The sequence below is a fragment of the Centropristis striata genome, chromosome 3 (assembly GCF_030273125.1).
Source record: "Centropristis striata isolate RG_2023a ecotype Rhode Island chromosome 3, C.striata_1.0, whole genome shotgun sequence".
In the NCBI taxonomy this organism is placed as follows: Eukaryota; Metazoa; Chordata; class Actinopteri; order Perciformes; family Serranidae; genus Centropristis; species Centropristis striata.
The window spans coordinates 12592346-12619868 of NC_081519.1; the positions used below are offsets into that span (position 1 = coordinate 12592346).

General features: G+C 40.1%; 1 protein-coding gene across 1 annotated transcript in view; it reads right to left on the bottom strand.

Moving 5' to 3' along the window:
* The window catches only part of kif21b (kinesin family member 21B), a 76765-nt gene that overhangs the window by 25562 nt on the left and 23680 nt on the right, over nt 1-27523 (bottom strand). The window contains exons 2-26 of the mRNA XM_059328661.1: nt 23581-23803; nt 20045-20227; nt 18741-18890; nt 16651-16785; nt 16233-16484; nt 15784-15899; nt 15099-15294; nt 13839-14028; nt 13655-13718; nt 12837-13067; nt 10851-10983; nt 10615-10753; nt 9264-9452; nt 8561-8760; nt 8377-8484; nt 7443-7759; nt 7111-7294; nt 5850-6053; nt 5644-5745; nt 4946-5111; nt 4421-4481; nt 4199-4247; nt 3290-3534; nt 1919-1987; nt 1655-1765 (exon numbers count right to left, since the gene is read on the bottom strand). Of these exons, the coding sequence (XP_059184644.1) occupies nt 1655-1765; nt 1919-1987; nt 3290-3534; nt 4199-4247; nt 4421-4481; nt 4946-5111; nt 5644-5745; nt 5850-6053; nt 7111-7294; nt 7443-7759; nt 8377-8484; nt 8561-8760; nt 9264-9452; nt 10615-10753; nt 10851-10983; nt 12837-13067; nt 13655-13718; nt 13839-14028; nt 15099-15294; nt 15784-15899; nt 16233-16484; nt 16651-16785; nt 18741-18890; nt 20045-20227; nt 23581-23803 (4017 nt within the window). The remainder of the gene's footprint in view (nt 1-1654; nt 1766-1918; nt 1988-3289; nt 3535-4198; nt 4248-4420; nt 4482-4945; nt 5112-5643; nt 5746-5849; nt 6054-7110; nt 7295-7442; nt 7760-8376; nt 8485-8560; nt 8761-9263; nt 9453-10614; nt 10754-10850; nt 10984-12836; nt 13068-13654; nt 13719-13838; nt 14029-15098; nt 15295-15783; nt 15900-16232; nt 16485-16650; nt 16786-18740; nt 18891-20044; nt 20228-23580; nt 23804-27523) is intronic.

Consider the following 27523-nt stretch of genomic DNA (forward strand, 5'->3'; position numbering starts at 1 on the left):
TTGGTTTAAAAAAATGTTGTATGCAGTGTTTACTTCAGTAAACTACTCACTCTGAAAAGAATGTAAATGACTAAATGATGTTAATACCTTTCATCAGATTGCAACACTGCAAATGCTCCCTGCAACAAAAGATAAAAAGGACAAAAACCTCACACCATTTCATCCTCCTGAATCATGCTCTATAGAAAAGCTTCTCCTGTGGGACCTAGAAATGCGACCTTAAACATAAAATATCCTCCCACACTGTCACCCTGAGTTAATTCAAAATGGCTTCCAATCACAACAGCTGCATGGAAAGATGACAAGAGCCAACTCATTTACCTACCCCTGCTCCAGATAATGAGGCCCCATAGGCTCCGGCACACAAATATCCACACGTAGAGGACATACATACGCACAAACACAACGCCCTAACTCATTTCACACAGCATCCTCGCTAACAATTAGGGGGTCAATAAAGCTGAGAAATGTTCCGGATTAATAAAAATTACACAACAAACAACTTTAGAGCAGAGCCGAATGTTGTCTCAAATTAACTGCTGACATTTGTCAAGGCGGAAAGCTGGAATTGATTGCGAGCAGGGAGGGAAACGGCCCGTTGCTCATTCCAGATTTAGCACACAGCCGATATCGCAGACATCTCTACGACCAATATCTCCAGCAGCCGGCAGCTCACACTAAAACGATCTGCACTGATAAACAGCACGACAGGTTAGAGGAGAAATGTGTATTTTTGATTTTGGGGGTGAACTGTCCCTTTAAAAATGCAGGTATGTGTACTTTAAAGAAGCGAGGAAAACATACTGTTCCTTTAACATGCATCTCATAACAACATCTTAAGTGTTTATAACATAATTTTATCCTTTATGTATGTAAATAGGATAAAAACTCATTAAAAACCGACCATTTAAACACCACATCTAGCTAAATTTCTCAAAAATTACCATAAATTTGAATCTAATTCTTTATGACACAGTGCCAACAAACTGGAATAATATAAGATTTATAGCAGATCTGAGTCTTATATTAGATTTAATTAGATTGCATAAGCGAATTTCGCTTTCTGCCCAGATGTAGATCATGTGCATCATTATCATGCACATCACATTCATTTAAAACAAACACATTTAGCTTTTTTTCCCACAACTGCCCTCACACGTCTGAGCTACTTCCCTCCTAATGTGCATTTGTTCCTGGTAACTCATATATCGACAGGGCAAACACACTGTAATTATGCCTTGTGTTAATGTTGCTAAATGCAGCCTGTGGTTGTGGTTTGGATGATCAGACCTTCAATGCCTCTTGAGTGCACTTAACACCTGGATTCTGTAAGTGTTTGCACCATCTGTCCTCCTCCCAGGAACTGCATTAATACCAGATGAAAAAGTCTTTTTGTGTGAGAGTAGGGATTCATCTCAAGATAAACAGCTGGAATAAAACACTCTTACATCTACACAACGCGGATGAGAGCTTTCCTCTCAAAAGGCCTGACCATCAACCTATCAACAGGGGCCAGAGAGGATCTTAAACCATGGACGAGAAGAAAAGAAAAGACAGGGAATGGATCAAAGTGAATAGATCAGATGAGAACGCAGGGAACAAAAAGGACAAAAGAAGAGTGTGAATGTGTGTGTTTGTGCAAAAGTGCACTCACTTGTCCAGAGCAGAACCTTGGGTTTGGTTGCTGGTGAGCCTTGAGAAGACGTTGCGGTCGTTCCTGGTCCTCAGAGGAGGGGAGGAGGGGGGCGTGTAGCCATCAGTGGGCCTGATAAGGGGCGGGCGGGTGAGGGAGGTGAAGGATAAGGAAGGAGAAGAAAAGTTATGAAGAAAGAAGAAAGGAAAATTACATTACACAGTCAAAAAATGTGATCAATCTGCCAAGAAAATCACATAAATTTGAGCATCACAGTGTATGTACCTGTACGCACGGTCGTAAGATTTCCTCCTTGTTAGAGGGGAAGTGTCATAACCACGAGACTGCCTGGGACTGACACACACACACACACACACACACACACACACAAAAGCAAACTAAGCAAATCTTCAAGGGAGTGCACAGGAGGATGACACACGTCTAAGCATACAGTTAGGAGTCTATAAGCAGCAAGGCTTTTATGCAATTTAACAGCATTTCTGAAGCAACTGGCAGACTAATTTCTTTAAATATCAAACTGCACACGATCAGGCGTTCCATCCCCAAAGACTGACGCTAATTTCATTGGCCTCCCCATTTTCTGTCCCTGAAGCACTTTAATAATCTAAAAAATGTCAGGCCTCTGGCAGCGTTCCCGTGGCTGTTAACTGGGAAGTGTGCAGTTAGTAGGATAAAAACACACAAAACTATGTCTTTGTTATCAGAAAACAAAACTTTTTTTTTTGTTTGTTTGTTTAATTATGATGTTCTACAAAGTTATGCAATCATCCTTATGATTTTACCGCGCTTGTTTGTTTATCACGGCAACACATTTCATGTTGACATGTCTGCTAGTTATTTGTTTTATTGGACTTTTTCATCACTTTATTGTTATTACTGTGGTTGTTATCATATGCTTGTATCCCGTTTGAATGTGAATTCAGGGTACTGCTGTAAAGGAGCTTAATTGGTAGTCAAGTTTCTGTGAATAAACAATCATTGATGAAGTTTGAATAGCCGCAAATGTTTCAGTTTAACCCATGTCCAGCATCCTTTGGCTCTTTATCTTGCTCAAGGGCACTTTAACAGAACAAGATGACATGCAATTTATTTCACTTGTTGTATTTGGGGGCATCTAACAACTTATTACTGCACTGTATGTGCATTTTCTAAGTCTTTGTTATTTATATTTTATGCGTTTTATTTAATTTCATCCTAATTTTGAAGGGGACATATGAAATGTTAACATCTGGATTAACTGCACACAGCGCTCCTTTGTTGTGCAAACAGGAAGAATGTGGATTTAAAAGGGGACATATTAGTATTGTGGGTTGCTACTAGAACATGTTTACAAGCTTTAATAATCAAAAATATATTCTGTCTGTATATACTTGTATTCACTCTTTGCCTGAAATACTTAGTTTTAGTGCCTGTCTCTTTAAGACTCCCTCCCGAAAAAGTCTGCTCTGATTGGTCAGCGAGTTTTTCATGTCTGCATCTCTTAAATCTTCTTAAATGTGAACTTTTACCATTATCGTAAAAGATTTTATTCATTTTTTTATTGCTAATTATTTTTGTTAATTATGTTTTGAATTGCCTGTTTCTTTTCTAAATAAAGCTGCCTTGCCATGACAGTGATCATCATGCTTCACTTACAAGGTGTGTCCCCTGATAGGTAGGCTGATTGTGCGGGAGGCCCGCTCCCTGTGGTAGGGGTCCCGAAGGGCCAGGCTGAGCCCCAGACTCGCTGACCCCAGGCTCAGACCGTCCTCCTGGATGTCTGTCAGCGAGGCCAGAGACTTGGTGATGTGCTGCTGCTTGCTGCTGGACGAGGGGTCCAGCAAGGGACCCAGATACTCCGCAGAAACCGCCTTCATCTGAACTGACAGACGAGGCTCCATCTGGGTAAAAAAAAAAGAGGGCCATAGGAAGCAGAATGATATGAGAAAAAGGAGGATAGCGGGATATGAAAAACTGAGACATAAAATAAAGATCAAGATTGAATTTAATTAAGGCTCAAGAGGAAATGAATACGCTGCCTGACGATATCATTCAGCAGGGAAAATGAAACCAGTAAAAACAAACGTGTCGTTGTGGGGTCATAGTCACATTAGAGAGAGAAGAAAGCAACTAAATAAACCCAATAAGGGACAGACAACACAGCATTAATAAAGAGGAATTGGAGTCATATCAGGGGTTCCTCCTCAGGATATCAAACCAAGCTTCGGGAAGTATAGGAATTTTTAAGTGTTTGCTTATACTGCCACCTCATGGTCCCAAAGAAATATGTCAGCTGCTCTGATGGACAAACTGTGGCATGTGTGTTGACAGTAAAAATCAGAGCAACGGTCTCCACGCAATCACTACAGCAAGAACACTAACAACACCTGACAACATGCAGTGTCATCATGATTCATAAAGGTCTGGCAGGCTTGGAGAGTGCAAGACACAGCACTATCTGATATTCTGAGCTTCAACACTTACAAAAGTAGAGCTATTCTGATAAATTATGGCAGTAAATAACAATTGGATTTAAGAAACAAATGTAACACAAATCAGCAGTACCTTTATTTTGAAATCGTCCTGGCTGTTGGATTCTTTCATTTGAGATACACTGTTGGAAGAGAGGAAGCCAGAGTTACAGAAATAAACATGGATACAGAGAGAAAAAAAGAAATTGAGTACATATTTTTAGATGAAAATTCTCCAGGATGAACAGTATGTTGTGGTAAATAAAAAGAGGGTCAGGGTGAGCGGAGGGTTTTGTGTAGGCGACTGCAGTCTCACCTGTTGTCAGAGGCTTGGCTGAACTCAGAGGGCTCCTCGTCTGTGCTGGCGTAACCATTTTCTGGAAGCACAGAAAACATACAACTTGTCAGCCCGCAGCACACTGTGACTGTACACACACCGCCGCTGGGTGAGTGTGTATGTGACACAGCCTAACCCACAGCCACATTTATTTTTTCCCTTTCTTTAATATATTCTCTTAAGCCAATTACAGAAAGAGAAATTAGACTATATAGTCTTACTCACTTACACACAGACCTCAACACCAGAGGTGTGGATTTAAGTAACATGACTTGGACTCAAGTCAGACTTTAGACTTGACTTGACAAAATCAAGACTTGCAACTTGACTTGGACTTAAATATTAGTGACTTGAGTCTTTACTTGGACTACTACCAAAATAGTACTTATACCTTACCCCAAGCTGTGCTATATGCTAGGAAGGTGCAATGTCATCAATATAATATATTATTTTTGTTGTTAAAATTAATTTTTTTTTTTTTTTTTTTTAGGACTTGGGACTCACCCTGCTGTACATTGTGGATGAGAGCCTGGAGTTCAGGGATGTATTCTGCCTTTTCTCTCAGGGCATCGAGGATTATGTGATTGTGAGACGAGCCGATCACATCTGTCTGTCTCAGCTGACCCTCCAGCAGTCGGACCTGAGCCTCCCTCTGAGCCACATGCAAACTCTGTGTGCACACAGTGACCAAAAATTATCAAAAATGGTCATGCACATTTACACACACAGTACTTCAGCACTCAATGTTTAGACTAGGTATAAATCATTCAACAGGAAACGAGACCACCTTGTTAACAGTGTTGTATAATGCATTTTTGGAGGGAGCCTGAGATCCAATAATTTTCTTGCCAAACACTGCTTCTTTCTTATTGTTGTGCATATCATCAATAAGGAACATGAACTTGAACTTAAATTTGATCTTGCAGTACAAAAAGGCACCACTAGATGGCACCAGTGTAGTAATAGTAATACATAATTCAAATCACCTGCACTTTATTCACTCCAGGACACAACATAAATACAATTAAGTGTCATGCTTACTTTTTTGGCAGTTGAATGATATGAAAATAGTAAAATTAACTATTTATTTAAATGCAGATTTAAATTATTAATTCAGTACTTCTGATTTTACAAATGTCTCTAAGCCTGCAAACAAACTTTTTACTTTTAAGTTTTCATAGGGGCTCTTTATGATTACTCACTTTCTCTATGGAAGCCTTCAGGAAGTGGTCCAGCAGGTGGCGCGCTTCAGCCAGAGAGCAGGAGCTGATCACCACGGAAGTGTCCACAGAATCGAGCTCATCCTGCAGAGAAACAGGCATCACTAGAAGCCTCCTGTTCTTTATCACAGCTGGACAGCAAAAATTACAGTGTGTGTGTGTGTGTGTGTGTGTGTGTGTGTTCATACCTTGGTCTCTTCTATCTGTACAATGGTGGCCTGGCAGTCAGACAGGCTGTCGTTGATGTAGTCGATGTTGGCGTTCAGCACCTCAATGTCCTCGTTTATTTCCTGAAGGAGGCGGTCCTCTGCTTCTGGTCCCTCCCCGTCCGCCATCAGTACCTCCCTCTTATGTGAGAGCGATTCCTGCTGGACTGTCAGCTCCTCTCGCTTCTGACTCGTCAAAAACACAAATGCAGACAGACCAACAAAAAGTCAGAAATATACTTATACAAAAACATCTGCAAAAAGTGTAAGGATAAGATATGGAGAGTTATTTCTACATTCATCAACTGTATTATATCAATGTTCAATACAAACAAACAAACCAGACTCATTAAAAAAGACTTTACCCCAGCTAACTATACTGCATGATTTTAACAAAAATTCTCTGTAAAGAAAAGAGGCTCACTTTGGCTTAAGTTGTACTACTGACATGAAGTCTATAAAGGTGTATCTCAATAAATAAGAATATCATAGAAAAGTTAATTTATGTCAGTAATTCAATTCAAAAAGTGGAAATAACACATGTCATGTCATAATTTTTTTTATTTCTTCTAATTGTAATGAGTATGGCTTACATTTAATGAATACCTAAAATTCAGTGTCCCAAAAAAATGTAATATTACAAAAGACCAATTTTAAAAAGTATGTTTAATATGGAAATGTTGGCCTCTGAAAAGTATGTCCATCTATATGTTTTCAATACTTGGTTGGGGCTATTTGACTTGAACTACTGGAAATGGACTTTTCCATCATATTCTAATTTATTGAGATGCACCTGTAGAAACTATATTCAACATATTTCAGTCAGTAACTCAGCAAAAATGAGCAAAACCGCACAGCAGTGAAGAAAAGGGAGGCCCTGGATTTATAATATAAGACAAAAATGATTGTTTTATGATTATCTTGTTTTCACAATCGGAAGCCAAAATCATGGATACCATTTTACTCTATAGCCACCAAACCAAGTCTAATCGTCAATTCTACAATGTCATTTAGCAGATGCTTTTATCCAAAGCCACGCACATTCGAGAATTAGTACAACACAAGGAAAGATGTAAGTGCCATGGGTTAAGTTTGAGTCCAATAGGACGTAAGTGCTTTAGGCAGTGCAAACTTTTCAAGTGCGATCTTTTCAATAGTTCCCATCAGCGTAGATTAATCCCAGTTACAGTGACGCCTCAGCACTATTATCCATCTAGAGTGAAAACATGAGGAACATTCCTACCTTGATGAGGCGATCCATGTCAGCTTCAACGTTTGAGATCGTCATTCTTTGCATGACAATGTCCATAATGCGGCGCTCGAGGGCTTGCCACTTCTGACGGGCGGACTTAGAGAAGCTGCTGGCTCTGCTCGCTGCTCCGACGCTGCCAATGCCTGCTGGCTTGCGCTGCAACTTCTTCCGACTGCTGCAGAGGAGAGGAGAGGAGAGGAGAGGAGAGGAGAGGAGAGGAGAGGAGAGGAGAGGAGAGGAATATTTTATTACATTCTTATGAAAATAACAAGTACAAAGCCAGTGTTTGCACGTACACATGTAAAGTACAAGTCACATCTTACCCGATGACTCTGGTTCCATCCATGCTCCCTTCACTCTCTGCCAGATATCCAATAGCATTGTTTTTGTTGTTCCACTGCCTCACCAGCCCGCTCACAGTCCTGCCAGTCTCAGGTTCAGAGCTGCTTGCTGTGGTGCTGGCTGAAAACTCGGCTCCGGAGTCGGAAACTGGGGGGGTCTGGTTCCAGCGGGCCACTCGCCCAGCTACACGGTCTGACATGGGCTTGGCCAGGCGCCGCAGGGCCGTCACCTCCTGGGTCTTCCTGCGCAGCACCTGCTCCTGCTGCCGCTTCTGAGACTCCAGCGCTCGGATCTGGTACTGATGGACAGGACGGAGAGAAAGAAGTCCTTTAATATGTTTGCTAATATATCGTTAATTAGACCTGAGCTGATTGAGGCTGCATTTTGCTCTACAGGCTTTTAAAGTGTTGATCATGAGAGGATTACGACTTGAGACGAAATAAAAGGATTACAAATAAGGCTGATGGTGTGACCATGTAAATGTTTCCAAGCTCATTAATAAGCCCTCTCCTCCAGGGAAAACAAATAAAGATGGAAATTAATGCATTTTTGGGTATGTGCTAATCTTCAAAACACAAAAGTGAGACAAGAAATCTGTGAGCAATATGTACATGATGCATAAATCAGGGTTTTAAAGTGAAAGGCTGGTGAACAGATGGAGAACCTAAGCACAAGCAATACACACCAACTCATCATTTTATACACAATTCAGGAGTGAGATTAGAATCTGGACCGTGTTGACAACAGCTGAAACATATATTAAACAGGCTTATATACATTATGCTCCTACTGTCCCACTTAGTGGCTCCTAATTTCCCAAAAATGATATTTCCGCATGAGACATTAGAGGGAGCTAAAGCACCAGAGTAAAGGAGAGAATATGTTTGTATGTGTAGTAAACACACACAAACTGACCTCTTGTCGGCGCTGCTCCTTCTTGAGTTGGGCGATCTCACGGTTCCTCTTTGCCTCCACCATCCTCCTCCTCTGCTGCTCCTCCTTCATCTGCTTCATCAGCGTCACCTGGAAACACAAGAGGTCAGACTTCCTAAACTGTACTAGTATACCTGTTTAGTACTTCAGCTCTTCTTCCTCTCACCTTGGCTTTCTTCATCTCGTTGACCTCTGTCTGGAGTTTCTTCAGCTCCCGTTCGTACCTCCCCTGGTTTTTGAGCAGGCGTGCGTGCTCTTTCTGTGCTGCTTGGAGCTTCAGCAGGTCTCGGTTCATCTCCTTAAGACGTTTCTCGTAGTCCTGCTTGATCCGGTTGGCCTTCTCCTCTGTGTAGTTTTCCATGGACACTGTGAAGCCGCGTTATATCGTTACTAAATGGCCTGTTGACAGGGTTGCTTTACCTTTAATGATACATTTCTACTGATTAAGTTAAGTTCCTAAGTTAATTCATAATGCGCTTTCCACTAAATAAAAGCCATTTTAATAACAGAGTCATAGTATATAATAATAATAGTATATAATGTGAAAAATTAAAAAAATATATATATATATTTTGAAAAATTTTAATCATTTGTTAAAACAATTCTGTCACAATAATTGCGACAGAACTAAATCATTATAAAAGTGCTGACATTGCAGTTTCATAGCATGTAGCGTGACTTATGGGAAGGTATCAAGTCATTTCATGTCAAAAGGCTCAAGTCCAAGTGACGAGTCATTGGTGATAAAGTCCAAGTCAAGTCTTTTATCATTCTGTCAAGTCGAGTCTTAAGACATCAAATTTGTGGAGTCTGATTCAAGTCTACGTCATGTGACTAGAGTCCACAAATCCCATGATGCATGGACTCACTGAGATTCTGCAGCACGCGGTCTCTCTCCAGCTGAGTGTCTCGGATCTTGTTCTGCAGCAGAATGAGCTTCTCCTCGTACTGCAGCTTCAGCATCAGCAGCCTCCGCTGGCTGTTCTCCAGCTCGTCTATTAGCTTCTGTTTGATCTCGATCTCGCAGGTCAGATCAGCCAGGTCCGCCTGCAGGTTGTCTGCAGGGTAGACGGGAAAGGTTAGACAGTGCAAGCGGATGCTTTGTGGAGTTTTAATACAATTATTTTAGGATAATGGAATAAATAACAGGCAGTGTCATAAACACCCAAAATGTAAGTCTTTATTCATTGTCTGTGGGTTGTTTTTATTCTGACTGACATCAAACCTAAACTTTAGGCATTATTTGATTCATGTTTTGAAAAGATTGTACATTCAAATTCAGCTGTATAATGTATTTTTCTGTCTTCCCTATCAATGTCCTTAAAGAAAAAGGAGCTGTACATGACATTAAATAGGAAGAGCAGCTCCATGAGGCTGTGATGTATGAAGCTAAATGCATCAACATCAGCATGCTGATATGTTTACTATGTTCATTTTTTTCAAATTCAAGCACTTTTCAAGCATTTTCAAGATGCATTTCAAGCTTTTCCAGCACCTTATAGGTGTGATACATTAAATATTTATATACAGAACATACAGTATGCTGGATAATTGAGATACAGTAAATCAGATGTTATTGTGCTATATACAATCAATATTATGCTTTTGTGACATCATTCTAGAAAAGGGTAACACATTAAAAGACAAAGTTTCCCGTTTCACTTAATTTTTAAAGTATATTTAGCAACCTAAATTTCAAGCACTGCATTCAAAATCCAAACAGCTGTTTAAACCTTGTAGTCATTGGATTAAAATTCAAGTGTTTCAAGGATTTCCAGCACGCGTAGGAACCCTGCACTTAACACAAAATACAGCCAAAGCTGCTGGGAATGTGATTAGTTTTGCAAATATTTGGTTATTAATAAACACCAGATGGGGGCGCTAGAGGAAAAGCCAAGGGATCTCATATGTCAATATAATACCTCATTTAGGACTCATGACTGTGTGAAACATTTTTGTGCCAAGTTGTCTGTTAGATATTGAGGTATTTCACTAGACAAGTCGAAACATTGACCAGTTGGTGGTGCTAGAAGAAAAGTCAGGAAGATTCATCCTTCATAGTGAACGTCTGAACAAAATTTCATGCCAATCCGTTCAATAGTTGTATTAAATTCTGTCATGCTTAGAGATACACAGAGATGATCAACTATAGAGCGAAGCAGCTACCACAGCTAGAAACAGGACACAAAGGATGTTGTAGCAGCAGCTACACAAACACACCTTTCTCATCAGAGTCAGAGTCTGAATCCACCAGGCTCTCGTCACTGTCAAAGCCGTCCTCCTCCTCCCTGCCTTCCTCTTCATCCTCCCCCTCATCTTCATCGCAGCCGCTCTCCTCCTGCAGCGGAGACATGACGTCCTGCACACAAACACACAGAAACATCACACTTTGTTCTGTTTTCTTGTTGTTCTTTTCAATTCGTATGAATGCCGTAACATGAACACGTGTACCTTACCTCAGTGTAATTTTCGTCAGAATCAATCTCCCCGTTCTGTCCGTTTTGTCCGTTTTCCCCACTCTGCCCGTTCTCTCCATTCTCATGAGTGTGCAGTTTCACTCGTTTCTTCAGACCTTTCTCCAGCTCAGGACTACAGGAGGAGGAAAACATGGTTGTTGAGTCAGGTGACAGCTCAACATCACTTGTCAATATCAAATGAATATCTTTCCCTTTACTGTTCTCATCTGGAGTTGATAGTTTTGTGTGTTTGCTGTCCACTATGGTGTATTACAAACACTTTCTTAATGTAATCAATAGGCTTGTCACAATATAATTATGTATAGACATGACCTTGATAATTTTTCTGACTTTGATATTGCCCATTGTGTTTCCATGCGTGTTTGTTCAGATAAGATGTCACCAACATTTTAGATAACATGATGCCAGACAAACAGCAGGGTTGTCCTGACCATTAAAAGACCTAACCATGAATTCACACAGCCGAAACAAACAAAAAACATACTGAGACATGTTTCAATGTTATTTCCAATCCCAGCTATGGAAACTATGGAATAAATGGACTAAATATGAGAATCCCACATAAATACTATCACAGTCCACAGCCCTGAGATTTTTTCCTCCTTATTATTTATGTAAATGTAGATATACATAGGTATGTATTTATGAGATAGCCCCAACTGTGTACGTTTATACATGAATGTACTAATCTATTCGATTCCTCCTTTATTTCATTTTTTATGTATTTATTTTTAAATCTTTCTCCCTCTTTCCAACGTTATTATTATTTTACTTACTTGTTTACCTAGTTATTCACCATAAAGCATATATATTTTGCAGGAATGCTACAAGTATAAAGAATATGATATGTAAACAAATGTAAATGTCTATTTACTCCTGCAATAAAGTTTTTTTTAAAACATAGTGAAATATAGGGAAAAAAGTGTCAACTTGTTGTTGTTACTAATATCCAACTAATAGCTAATATGTTTTAGGTTTACTTTATACCATTTGTCTAAAAGGGTCCTAAACATCGAGGAACTGGATTAGCAGGAGTATTTATTTAAGTATAATTTTTTGTGTGGTTTTATTTTATTCATGTTTTATTAATTCTGAAACTGTTTCTTTTCACTTTCCAGTGTCTGAATATTCTTAATAATGAACAGTTCATTGCTCTTTAAAAGGATCTTCTTTCATTATTATGCCGTTATATTATCATTATATCAGTGACAATAATATCGTTCATCACAATTATTTCTGGGAGAATAAAATGTAAAAAAAAAAAAAGAAAGTAGTTATCATGACAGGCTTGTTAATTGAGATGTCACACACCCCGAACAAGCACCATTAAGGTTTTGGGAGTGTTGCCAAGTGATGTTCTCACGGCAACATCAGACCTCTGAAGTCATTAGCAAAGTCTTCTTCAGCTCGTCTTGCCTTTTTAGCTCTTTACCTTTTATTGCCACTTTTATTTTTCCCTTTGCTCTCTCGTTTACAACCGTCCCGCTCATCACCATCCCATCGCTAAATTCCCGTCTACCTCCATCTCTATCCCATTAAACCTCAATTAGCCTGTTAGGCTGTGTGCTCTTCTCTCTCATGACCCACTGGCCGACTGAATTAGACCTTTTTGTGTCCAAGCCAGCGTTACTACTCAGCACTGGCTGCATACCAATTCTATTCAGAAGCTGGCCGTCCCAAAGCACTAATCGACTTGTGATGTGGCTCTTAAGCTCCAGGAGAGAAGTAATGAGGAGGGGAGAGTATATGGGCATGAACAATAATGTACTCATCATACTCTTGTTTTTTTAAAACATGCACAGGTTCACTGAAAAGGGCCCAGAGGGCTGAATTAGGAATTAAATTTACATGAAGAGCAGACTTTTATATATAAGAAACAAAAGCTTCCTGGAACACTATGGAGAGGTTTTTTTTTTTAAATTAGTACGTAAATATGTGAGAACATCTGCGTCCTTGTCTCCTCACCTCATCCTCCTCTGCCTCCTCTCCTTCTTCTTCAGCCTCTCGATGTCCATCTTGGCCCGGCGTAACACGTCCGTCATCTCCGCCTCCATGGATAGGGGAGCGGGGGAGGAGCCAGGTGGGTGTCCGGGGGCGGGGCTGAGAGAGGAGGAAGGGAACGGAGTACGCGAAGAAAGTCGAGCCGCCTGCCGCCGCAGCGACTCGTTCATGGCTTCGCTCTCAAGAAGCTTGGTTCTGCCAGAGGATGGGGAGAAAAAGACAAGTCATTCATTTATCATTTCTTTGTGCTTGGTTCTGAGAAAAATAAAATTGAAAAACATTCAAACTGACTTAACACAAGCTAATTAAAGGAGAGGATTGTTTTTTTTTATTTCATTCACTATGAAACTTACAAATAAAAAGTTCAATTCATAGGAAATAAAATTAACCCTTGTTCAACTCAACAGACTGAGGGGTTTTAACCCTACAGCCTTGTGACATGTAGCATTACATTACTGTGTCAGTTCATTGACCCTATGGCTCTTTTATACTGTTTCACATCAATAATCACTTGTTGTCAAGCTGACTGGCCTTCAGCAAAGTCACATGGTCTTGCTCTGGTAGTATGATTTGCTTTTTTGGAAAAAAATATGATATCATATTTAATGTGCAAAAATTGCAACCAAACATGAATCGCTTTTGATTCACAAGGTAACCACATACTAAAGCATACCTGCTGAATTGTCTCACAGTTTCAGTTTGATGATTTAAATGGAGTTTGAGTGTCATACTACAAATGACAGCTGTAAGAGAAAGCATCCCAGATGTTTTGGACCTCTTACCTAAGTTCTTCAACCTCTCGGATGTAGTTCTGGACTAAAGCTCCGATCTCCTCGTTGCCCTCACCTGCAGGTCAAAGGCAGAAGGAGGCTCAGGTCACAGAAAATATTTGATGCAATAAGGACGCACAGAAGTAAAAAGGTCAATTTAAGAACAGGACATTTAAAGCAGTTACATATCACGTACTTGACTTGGTCAGCAGGGCGCTGACCTCATTGGCCAGCAGATGTGTTACACGGGTGTTGAGGTGGTCGATGGTCTCCTGCATGGCCTTCACCCTGAGGCGCAGCGTGTCGTTCTCTCTCTGCAGCATTGCATTCTCCTGATACAGGTCGCTGTAGCCCTCTGAACCATCCTCACCTGCCACACGCTTCCCCTGCAGAGGACAAGCAGTCGGCATGAATAACAATGATCCTGAACGCCGAGAGCGTTTCAGGGAAGAAGACAATATCGGGGTCAAAAGTCCTGAAAAACACAACAGATTCTAAATCCACACTCTAGCATATACTTTATATTGCAGTCCAACCAAACACAATGCTATTGTTTAAAATGCCTTGCTCTCCCGTGGCTCTTCAAGCAGCTATTGTTGTATTCTGAATGATTAACACAGAAAAAATCCTGTTGTTTCAGCTGAGAACAGAGAGTCACTATCTAATCCAGGCACAGCTCGCAGACATTATTACCTCCGCCAATCCAACACTCCATTACTTCCAGACTCCAGTCACATCACATCCCTTATTACCACATCGAGGTCAGCTCGCAGTGTCTCGCCATAGTCACGCATTCGCTTCCTTCTAGTAACCGTGGTAACCCCCTTAATCACATATGAGACGACCCCGCTAAATGGCTGCTCGTTTCTTGCGGCCCCAGAGGTCACGGCAGATGAAAAGCTCTTTGTAGACTTTCTTTGAATTTTCTGCATATTTCTTCTTACATTTTCTTGTATCATTCTCTGAAAGTACCATAGAGAACATAAAGAGCACATTCAGCTACAGGATCAATTTATCTCTGCATTACTTTTGAAAATGCTGAAGTAGCACTGATTAATCTTCCTACAAAAGGTATAAATGGATGTCTAATTCCAGTAAAGATATTTAATTTGATCAGCTGCTGCTGCTGCAGACATGGCTTCTGCTTTTCTAATACCATCGCCACTTACTCCCATTAGTGTTTTATTTTTTCTTCTTGTGCTCGGTTACTATTCTCAGTTTCATCCATCATGTCAGCCCTCTCTTACGCCTCATTGCATCAGTAACACTGACAGCCATGTGTTGTCTCTCTCCTTCCACCTGCCACTTTTCATTCCTCGTCTCTTCCCCCTTCTGTCATTCAGCCCCTTTTATCTTTTTCTCTGGGCACCTCCTCTTTTCTGTTTTTCATTTCTCTCCCCCACAATGTTTCCTTGTTCTTTGTTTTTTTACGTAATCCATCCCATCCATCTCTCACCGCCTTGTACTCCATCAGCTCCAACTGAAGTCGAGCTATCTCTGCACGCAGGGCGCTGATCTGCTGGCTGGTCTTGTCTTGGTTCACCACCACCTTGTTCTTGATGTTTCGGGCACGGTTGGCGTACTTCAGCGTGTTCAGCGTCTCCATGAAGTCCCGGTCTGACGGACTGACACAGGCGATCATCACTGTGCGGCTGGAGAGAAAGGAAATGTAAAGTTTGGAGACGACAGTCAACAATCAGACACATTAAACCTTCACATGGCGTCTTATGTGTCCCACTGAGGGCTGAAGGAAAAATAACTAAACCAGAGAACTAGGGCTGCAACGAAAGATTATTTTCATTATCAAATCATCTGCTGATTATGTTCTTGATTACCGTAGTCATTTTTTCTACAAAATGTCAGAAAAGATTTCCAGTTTTTCACCACATTTGGCACAGAAAAGCATCTCAATCAAGTCTTTCATTTATAGAAGCTGGAACATTCACATTTTTGGCATCTTGCTTAGAAAAGCTGCGGAAATGCAAATGACTATCAAAATAGTGGGAATTAATTTTCTGTCATTAACTTTGATTCATTGCCTAATCATTTCAGCTCTACAGAGAACCAATGCATTCCAAAATGATATAATTGTCCTGCTATATAAATAATTTTTCTGTATGTTTGTGTGTGTATATATATACCTGTTGCCTCCCAGTGAGTCCTGTAGCAGACGGGTGAGTTTGGAGTCTCTGTAAGGGACGTGTCCTCCCTTCTTAGCCTGGTCTCCTAAAGCACTTATCACATTTCCCAGCGCCAGCTACAACACACACACAAAGTGATTTTTATGAAATATCACAATTTTAAGATTAGATTTGGTTGCTTTTCCTGACGGAAACATTTGGAAAAACAGTTTCTGGCTGTGATAAATGGTAGAACTTTGGTGATTTTGCCTTTCAAAGCCACAGGAAGGTTGTGGGGTTGAGAGGGTTAACATGCTGACATTTAAGAAAGCCGAAGAGAGCGATGCTTAGTACATACAGATAGTGAAAGAGTCAATGAATGCTTTCTTAATTTTAAGTTTTCATGTTTTCCATCCTTCCATCCCACATATGGATGCCAAACTCAGACTGTATATCTCTGTCTGTCTCACCAGTCCACAGTTAATAGAGATTCCCTCGCGGGCTCGTTCTCCTGTAGCTCCTGTGCGTTTCAGCCTCTCAGAGCCAGCCAGGTCCACAAAGTGGAACTTTGCCATCAGCGTCTCAAATTCTGGCTGAGCGATGGCGCTGGAGTCCACGCCGTTCAACTCTCCGTTCTCTCCCCCTCCTCCTCCTCCTCCTCCTCCTCCTGCTCCTGCTCCTGCTGCTCCTGCTCCTGCTCCTGCTCCTGCTCCTGCTCCGTTCTGCTAGCGAGGGCGGACCAAAAAACAACTGATAATGAGTTCAGGAGCAGGAGCATCTTACTCGAAAATAACCATTATTTCATCACCTTGAATGCTCATATGACTTTAATACTGAATTAATTAACTTTCTTTTCTTAACACCTCCACTCCTAACCCCACAACTCACCATTTGACCCTGCTGGAAGACTCTCATCTGACAGAGGTGGATGGTGAAGATGGCGTGCGAGCGGGAGCTTGTGGCGTTCATCTGGGTGCTGGCTGTGGTGCGGGACAGAGCGCCGAGCTTCAGGCACTGCAGCAGCTGCAGCACACACACAGTATGGAGGACATTTGGTAATGCTTTTTAGTTTGAAGTGACGAAGAGAAAACTATGATCCATTGAAGCCTGGAAAGCGGATACGTTGTTTTGTAGTATTTGTATAAGCTCTCAAATACTTTATGAATTTCATTTCTATCTGCTACAGAGGCTGAAAAATCTATTATTTAGTAGAAGCTTTGACACTTCTGTTGAATTTCCAGAAAAACTTCAGGTTTTAGGGGCTTATTTTAAAATCAACCAGAGGTTTTACAGGCGTTTTAGGCCCCAATGGGTTAAAAAAAAAGATTTAGACGGAGTGAACAAAACACATGATGCCGTTTTGAATTTTTGACTTCAAAAGATCTCAACACCCTCGTCAGCAACTTTAATGAAGGTGGGAAACCACTTATTCAGTTGACTTCAAACATTCTAGTTTTTGAGTTTTTCTAACATCTCTACATAGTATTTCTCTTATTGTTGCTCTCTCTACTGATCAGTCCTCTCTCCTTTCCACACTCCATCACCTCTGCACTTCATCTCCTCCCTGTCCCTGTTTTGACATCTTCTCTCTTCCCATCCACAAACGTTCCCATCTGTCTCTACTTGTCTCTCAGCTGTCTGATTTTTTTTTAATTTAATGCAAAGATGACTGCTCTTAAATGTGTTTAATTAAATTCTGCTCCTTTTCTTTTCCATCCCATTCTCTGCTTCCATTTAACAATCCGCTCACATCTTTCTTTCCACTCTGTCACCCACTCGAGAAAAAGAGGAATAACACTATAAGTGTCTTTTCCCGGCCCACATTAACTGTAGCCCTCCTGCTAAATCACCACCTGCCAGCTCTGTTAACCTCTTTGTCTCTGTCTCTACCAACAGACACTCCTGCTGCCCTCTTGACCCCGTCACGTCCTGCTCCTTCCACACTGTCACTGCTGATCTGTTCCTCTTCTTGGCAACTATCACTCACTCCTGATATTTGGCAACTTCTCAAGAAAAGCTACCCTCAAATAGTCTTGCCTCATGGGTTGAAGCAGTCTGGCTTGAAAGCAGCATGTAAGCGCCAAGTCTCCCTTATTGTCCTCGCCCTATTTCTTGTTTCTGATGACTGACCACCAGATGGTTTGTGCCAGACTTTTCAGGGTGAGGGTGATCTCTGGCAGCTTCCCATGCTCTGCAGTCAGCATTTATTCAAGTCTTCAAAGTTAACTCTTTGCAAGGCAACACCACTCCATACTTACAGAAAACGTATTAAAGCATTTATGATACGAGTTTTGCACTTTTTCCTTGACGCTATTGATGCCAAGCTCTTTATCGTGAGCTAAAAACAGGAGCTCCAGTTTCCTTGTTTTGTTTTAGGTTCTGCCTGGAATTTAAGACAAGTCATCTGATTATATTAAGAAAATCTGAAGCATTTACATTTTAAATGCTTCAGATTTTCTTAATATAATCAGATTTCAGTTGGGCTGAAACGTAATGAGTGCATTATTAAATCAGGGTTGCTGCATCTTTTTCAAAGTCAAATCCAAGCACTTTTGAAGCATTTTCAAGGTGCACTTTAAAACTTTTAAATTACCTTACAGCTAAAGTAAAATACATATCTATATACGCAGCATTCTACCGAAGATGTCGCCTGTTTCTTAGGAGACTTGGCATCCTATAAAACCTATATTTTAAGCAATTTCAAGCACTTTTTAAAGCTTGAAAATGCCACATTAAAATTCAAGGATTTCAAGGATTTTGAGCAGCTGTATACGCTGTAAGCTAAAAAAGTACTTTAGTCTTTTAGGATAGATATCAAATATGACACAGGGCGGGCTAAAGCAATGACGGAGTTAATCTAAAAGAAAACATTAACTTTTTTATAGTTTTATACACTTTCAGACATCAGTAGAAGAGTAACTTCTATAGAATATGAAGTGTATCCTGTGTTTCATCCACAGTCTTCCCCAAACACCCACCTCGTCCTCTGAGTGCACCAGTCTGGAAGTGACTCCGGTGGTGTAGATGCTGCCACTGGCGTCTTCATGGATCTTAATGTTGGACTTCCTGCTGCGACTCTCTGGCTCTCTGGATCCATCGAACAAATCCAGGACCTCTTCATTGTACAACTGCAACACAAAGAAGCCACAGACACATTAGCATCATTATACATTAGGCCTTTATCAGGCCTTCTGTATTTTTTCTATATTATATATGTCATATACCACTTATGCTATACTGTGTATATCTCTGCGTCTTTAAATATATTTATTCATTGATGTTCATACTACTTGCTTCATGCTGAAAAATTTACTCCAATGTGCAATATCTGTAAAATGCAAAGTTCTTTCAGGAAAACAATTATATATATATATATATATTAATAGCAAATGCCAAATATCTTATCTCATCTTATTTTATACATACACAATACCACACCAATAGTCTGTTTCATCATTAATTACACATTTAACATCTTTATCATTAATGAATAAGCATATTTGCATGTACTCCTCATGTTCTCCTCTTTTCTCACAGCTGTTTTTTGTTTACACACAGGTCAAAACAATGACCCCACAGAGAGGGCAAGGGCAAAGGTCAGCTGAAAGCTCAGCTGTTCCCACCTACAGCCACACACACACACACACACACACACACACACATCTGTTTACCATCAACAGAGATAACCTTGTGACCTGAGAACGTACAAAAAACACACTAACGAGAGAGAGCAGCACAGACGGGGAGAACAGAAAGAAAGTGAATTTTGTATTTTGGAATTAATATTACAGAAAGCTCATTAAAGTAATCAGATCATACACCCACACATATACAATCTTGTCCCCCCAGAGAAAAGCCAAACATTTGCCTGCCAGGAGCCTCTGGAGGAAATGATTACTTGTCATATTATCTCGATTCTCCTACACAAGCATCCCTGCCTCCCGCTTATCCTGGGCTCTTATCCCTCCTGTAGCCCACAATGATGAGGAATAATGTCAGAGGTAATGGCCAACATCAATCTGGACCAACAAAGCACAAGCAGGCATTTCTGCCCATCTGTCATTGAGCTGTCACTTCCTGTTTGTGGAAGAGGGGGCTGATCCTCTCGTTTCCCTGTTTTGTCCCATCTGGTTAGAGTTAATATGGACCAATATCCAGCCCAACACACACAGACACATGCACACATTTGCAAGCAAGGACATCAATACTGCATTGTTAAAATGTTAGATCAAGTGTGGTTGTACATGTTCCCTACATCCTCATCTACACGTGTCTCGCCCACCTCTAGGAACTGGGCGCTGACTTTAAACTCGGGCGGCTGGCTGCCGGTCTCCTGGGCGCGCAGCCTCCTGTTCTGGATCCCCTCAAACAGCTGGTGAACAGCCCGCGGGATGATGCCCAGCTCCTGCGGGCCGAGGCTCACATCAAAGCCCGTCCCCATGGTGTAGGTCTTCCCCGAACCCGTCTGAAACACATTTAATCAACCACGATGAGATCGCATTTACTGCTCCAAACATGACACATAATACATCTGAGAACACTAACCTGTTTTTACATGTGTGTATTGGTGGTTAATAAAACTTCAATCAAATGTGTTTTATGGTGAGTTTTTATTCAACCAACCAATTTCTGCTTATATTTGTCAGCTTTATACACTGCAAAATTTCATCATTATCAGTTTTTCCAATAAGGACAGATTTCAGAATAAAGGTTCACAATCACTTAAAAACAGTAAATAAACTGTGGTCCATAAAGTTGGAATAAAATATTTTTTACCTCTTTCCATGAAATGATTGTGATTCATTTTTGACAGATTAAGTGTATATCTTCTCAAAACTTTATTATTCAAACTCTTCCAAACATCACAATGAAAATGAAACCACAATTAACGGAGGATTTTGTCTGAAAACAAAATCATTCCAACTTTATGGCCGACCATGTATAACAACACAATGTTGTATAATTGTGACTGACATGAATGATTGGTAAACTCTATCAGCACTCACCAATAATTGTTTTAAATTGCAATATGTATTTTTCCAGCTTGATGTAAAAAAGGATCAATTGATCAGAAATCAAAACCAAGATTGCCACGGAAATCAGAACTTAATGCCAACTGAGACTATCGTGACTGTGTGTCTAAGATATTTGGTAACGCTTTATATTAAGGTCCTTGTAATAACCATTAATTAACAAGTTATAAGGCCCTTGTAAGTCCTTACAAGATGCTTATTAACATTATTGTGTGTTTATAAGCCTATATAAGTGTTAATAATGGCATTATAATACAGCTAATAGCAGGCTATAAGAGATTTATAAGCGCTTATTAGAAATTAAGACTATTTATTAATTAACATTAATAAAAGCCTCATGAGTGTCTTATAATTGTTCATAATAGCATTACAAACACCCATTAAGTCTTTGCCATGCCTTTATTAATCCTCTTTTGTTTGCTTATTGATATTAAAATATACTTTATTGCTCATCTATTATAAGTTAACTATGCACTTGTTAACAGTTAACTATGCTTTTTGCAGCTAACAGATCTAAAGCGAGAACGATGCCTTATTACTTGTTAATTAATGGTTATTACAAGGACCTTAATATAAAGCGTTACCAGATATTTTTGTTCGCCATCTCTCAAATTTGTGATCAGTGCAACTTTAAGGGGTAAAAAAAAATAGATTGAAGTTCTTGTTTTTACTCCTGCCCGCAGCCTAATGCATCCCTGAACACATGCATTACATTTAAGTGATTTATTTAAAAGGAACAATAAACAAAGACACCCTTTCAAGCACAGTGTGTCAAGGAAGCAATGACAATTGTCTGACCTGCTGTCTAAGTTGTTGGAATAAAACTGAACATAAAGAAACATTATGACTTTTTTTACTTGGAGATTTTCAACTGCCTACCAGACAGCCGACAGCGCTCAATATCAGACAGGCAGCTGCAGCAGAAGTTGACATTAACCAGCAGTAACTAAACAGTTTTGGGAAGGCAGCAGAGTTCCCTCCAGCACGGATTAAAAACCCACAAGTCTGTGCTGGGCACAAACACACTGACACTGGAACAACTAAGAAGCAATTAGGAATAAAACTAACTGTTGTTTGTGTTGACCTAATGTTAGCAGATGTGGTTTGTTGTGGGAAATGTAATGAAGACCGGTAGCTGCTGTCTCCTCTTCACGGTAACTCATACCGGCAGGCCTGTCACAATAACCACATTTTGTTGGACGATATATAGAATAACTGCAATAAATATTATGATTGTAATTTGAAAACCCACAGAGAAACAAAAGCCTGCTGATTTTGTCATTATGTTTTTTTTAATGTTTTTGTTATTTATATTAATATTAATTAACTATGAAACTACACAGTCGCTCATAAAGTTGGAATAAAATATTTTTCTTTTTATATTTTACCTCTTTCCATAAAATGATTGTGACAATGTGATTTATTCAATCAATCAATCAATCAATCAAACTTTTTTTATATAGCGCTTTTCATACATAGAAATGTAACACAAAGAGCTTTACAAAATATAGAAATAAAACCCCACATCTACACATACACGTACACATACATGCACACACACACACATAGACACGTACGCACACAAACACACACTCAGACTCACACACAGCACATATTGATTGACAGTGTAGAGACATGGCAAGGCACCGAGGATCCAGATAAGGAAAAAAGCAACATGGTGCAGAGCCGCCTAGTCCCCCGGGCCCAGGGATTCTTCTTGTAAAACTTTATTAATCAATCTCTTCCAAGCATATCACAATGAAAATTAAACCACAATTAAGTAGTAAGAGGATTTTGTCTGAAAACAAAATGATTCCCAACTTTATGGGCGGCAGTGTATTATTGATAAACTCTGTCAGCACTCACTAATAATTGTTTTAATTGGCAATATGTATTTTGCAGCCCCAAGCTTGATATAAAAATCTATCAATTGATCAGAAATCAAAAACCAAGATTGCCACGGAAATCTGAAAAAGATGCCAACTGAGACTATCGTGACTGTGTGTCTAAGATATTTTTGTACACTGAAAAAAAAGCCAACTTGTAATTTTTGGCCTAAAACTGTGATTTAATTTGGTAAAACTTGGAAATATAAATTACTGACATTTAGGGCAATAATGTAAGTTAGCACAACAAAGGAAGCCAGTTGTCTGCTCAAAAACAAGTTGGTGAGTTGTTGTTACTTATATCTTTAAGTTGGGGTTCACAACATGGACAATAGTTCTGATAACTCTTATTTCTTTGTTGTGAAATGCAGGAAAGCGGTGAAATTTGGTCATTAGCGAAAGCTAGCGGCTAACTGATGCGAGCGGCTAACTGACGCTAGCGGCTAACTGATGCTAACGGCACTGCTTGTTACAGCTAGAAGAGTAGCCATTAGCGTATCAATGCTAAATCAAAATTGTGGTCGCAACATTAGCTGACATTTCATAGCGGTGTTACAATCGTGCCAATTCAGCACATTGCAGAAGTTAGCAGAAGTAAGGATTAAAAGTTATTACAATGTAAAATTATAAGTTAATACAACTTACAGTTGAGTTGACAAAAATCTGAATTCAGAGTTGAGCAAACTCAAAAACAAAACTTAAAATATTTAGTTTAACTGTCCAACTTAAAATTTTATCGAAGTTTGTTGCCTTGAAATTTTGGGTTCACCCAACTTTTCTTTTTTTACAGTGTAGAAGGATTGTGTCTGAAAACAAAATTATTCCAACTTTATGGGGACCCGTGCATTAAAAAATAAAAATAAAGCAGTAAATATCAAAGCTGAGCGTCGGTGTCATACCTGACCATAAGCAAACACGGTGGCGTTGTAGCCCTCGAAGCAGCCCTCGATGAGCTGGTTCACACAGGCGTGGTAGATCCGCTGCTGCTCTGAGTCGATGTCAAACACAAAGTCGTAGGTGAAGGCCTTGTCTTTACCCAGGAGCACCTGCGGTTCTCCAGGTGTGACCAGCGTGCACACGTGGCAGCCCTCTATCTTCTCCTTGGCCATCTGAGGACGAATCCTGAGCGGAGAGAAGAAAAGAAGAGACCCAGTCAGTGAATGGATAATAAGATTATGTTCTCATAGATCAAAAGTGTGAAAATGTGTGTCAGTGATGGCAACTATGCCTGAAATGTTTGCATGTTTTCATGAACTGTGCAGATCCAGCATGACAATCTGATCTGCACGCTAGAATGACTCTGATTTGACCTCATGATCGTTTCAAGTGGAAACATTTCAAGTGGGATAATGGAAAAAATCCACATCCAAGCAAAAACTGTAAAATAATCATCTATTGATGAAATATGACCTTAAAAAACACCATAGCTTTATTATCGGAGACATTCAAAGACAGCTCTTACCACATATATAGAAATCACATTGGATTCTTTTTCCTGCTGTTTCTAGGATTTGAAACTTTTATTTCACTGTGAAATGTTCTAGTCTTAAGCCCAAACCGACACTGATTCAAGTGGCATCACTCAAGGAAATTTAACCACCTTTGTGCAGCTCCCTCTGGAGCCACAAAAGGCTTTATAAAAGCTTTTTCACATGTGCTGCAGTGCTTCCCAACACCTGGAAACAGGCTGTGTAAAAACCAGTGGAGGTAAAAGTTCACAGTGGTCTGTTTGAGCTGGCGGCTTAGGCAAGTGTGGTAAAATAATGCTTGTTTTTGGTTGCCTTGTAAAAAAAAGTCTAAAGTTTCTGACTGAGAAGAGCAGAGTGTATTTGGTTGAGTGGGCTAGAACATCTACTGCTAAATAACTTGATAGCAACCTTATAACTTACCAAATGTTGTTATAAATTAAAATTTTGGCTTCCAATGACGCTCTTCTTTGTCTTGTGTTATAAACCTATATCACTACTTTCCTTTATAGCAGTGCACTTACTGAGTTACTGACAGGAATTCGTAGAATGTAGTTAATCAAAAATAGAAGCAAAGTGTTTCTAAAGTCAATTAATTATCCTGTTAAATAAATGTAATATCAATATTGACCAGACTAATCGTGATTTGTGCCATAATTGAGCACCCCTACCTGTAATAATCCAAAACATTTACTAAAGAAACCCATGTTCAGCCTTTCATATCAAAGCAGAGCTGTGCCAGAGATGTGGCAAACTTCAAGACACACTCACAGACACTGAAATTTACCATCAGTTTGATTGACTGGGAGAGGAAAGTAAAAACAAACAAGACATTTGTCCAACTTTATAGAGTGGAACTATGCTGAAATCTGTAAGGGAAGAACAACCCTGAGGACAAAGATCAAACATAAACAACAGCACTTTTGTTGATTCTGAAAGTATGTGAACGTGTAGGAAATGAGTAATGAGCCATAAAAAAGGGCAGTCATGAGAGAAACTAGTGAAAGTAAGGCCACTGAAGATGATGTGGCAGCCTTTTACTGCTAATCCGGCTGCTCAGGACTCGGAGTTCTGCTGGGCTTTCCATCCTGACAGGTAGTTCACTGCAGTTAATTGCTTTCACCTGACATCCCAGTTGTAAAATAATCCCTGATTAGATGAGTCTGAAGGAAAGAAGTTACTCCGTCTGAATATCTTTGAACTCAGTGACAGAATGAGGGCTGAGTATTTAAATTTCGGGGTCATTTTATAACTTGTTTGCCAGCAGAAAGAAAGCCTTGCAGGCAGAGCTGCTGATTAGAGATGTAGCTGTTAAAGAAGTGACACATTTTACTTTCTGCTGCTGCAGTGCTGATTAACTGTGAGAAAAACAGAGATTTAAAAGAGTTTAAAAGAAGTGGACATAGACACCGGGACATCATCCACTGGTTTGTCTACTACAGTTCTGAAGCCCTGATTTTGGCATTTTGGCCGCTGCCATCTTGTTTTGTTTTGTTTTGTTTGAGCCAGAAAATACCGAACATATTTGCTCAAGAGGGTGAGCTGAGGAGGAGGAAGTTATCATCTAATGCTAGCACTTCGATAAAGTGAAAATACACTGTGAAAGTGTCAAAATTGAAGACAAAAACACACAGTGCGTCCTTGTAGCGACTTGTCAATCACAAGGTAGCCACGCCTTAAAATATCTCCTGATTTATCGTCCTTTATAATCTAAATTGGACCATTATTGAAATCAAATCAAATCAAAAAAGTGAGAAGTGAGGGTCATTTTCTCATAGATCTCTATACAATCACGCTCATTATCATGTGCAATATATCTGTATATTACATCCTGCCATGTCATCTGCACTTTTCTCACTTTACTCCTTAGACACTTTATTTTTTTTTTATATTTATATTATATATTGTTATTGTTACCTATTTTGTTCATTGTTTTTTCTTATATTATCCTAGCACGGGTAAACCCATACTGGAGCAGACGCGAAGCTCTCTTTGGATATAGCTGTAGACTGTGTTCTAGATAGTTTAGAGCAAAAGTTTATTTTAAAAGAAGAACAACGTTTGGCTTTACACTCCTGTGTCACCACGAAAAAGAATGTTTTAGCCTTGCTTCCAACAGGATTTGGCAAAAGCCTAATCTACCAACTAGCCCCGCTACCGATCGCTGCTGTAACGCCGGTGATCTCGCATGTGATCTGGGGGACAGCGGAGCCACGGAGAGACCTGCAGCAGCTCGTCTATTGACCATAAAATCAGTGGATGTGTGTGGCTGAATGACATGAGGGGGAATAAGGCGTAAAAATAAATAATCTTGCAGAAAGTGAGAACTGGAGAAGCAAAGCAGCAAGCCTCCCTCCCTCCAACACTCTCACACACACACACACACACACACTGACGCACCAACACACCCGGTAGACTGTGAGCTAAAACTACAGAGCAGCCAGAGCCAGAACATGCTGCAGAAAAATGTTGCAGAAGCAGAATTGCGCATTTTAGTCCCAAAGTAGAGATGGGCTAGTCTGGCTATGTAAACATCAGTCGTCTTCTTGCTCAATGCTTCCTCGAATTTCTGTCGCTCTACATATGTCATCTGGTATAACTGATACGATTGGCTAAGAGCTACGTACAGACGCTATGATAGACATTCGTATCGCCCAATAAACGGCTCTGGACGATCGTAAACCACGCCTCCTCTACGGAAAAATGAATAGGTGGTCTCCAGACCATATCTCATTTGTGATATAGTCTGGCGTTAGCCAGGCTAATATTATCCTATATTGCGATTGATTTTGTAACTTTGGAGTAATCTGGAACCAGAATTTCCTTCGGGATTTATAAAGTTCTATCTTGTCTTATCTTATCTTATCTTATCTTATCCTATTTTATCTTAATCTGGCTTCTTTAGTAGCCAGTGGAGTCGCCCCCTGCTGACCATTAAAAAGAATGCAGGTTTAAGGCACTTCTGCACTGCCTTCACTTTCCCAACTAGGAGATTGTCGCTTGGAGAAAACATTGTAGAGAAAACTGAAGGTTTAATGTTGCTCTCACATAACGCTAAGCACATAAAACAGAAGATCTGTCACACGGCACCGCTGTTAATCTTGGGCTTTCAGAGGTACAATGTGGACACAGTGGGGAGGTAATCACTTTAAGCTGCGGAAAAAGCCGTGAGCCAGCAGTATCCCAGCACTGGGTCCACCTCGACACATGCTAACCCCCTCCCCAGTCTTCAGGGGATGCAAATCAACTCCCCCACACACACTGAGACCACAGCACAGACACCTTATGGGCTGCTGCAACAAAGACACACACATAAATGCTATAAACTATAGAGTCATAAAGAAGCAAAAGAACTTTCCAACCACATACAGCAGCT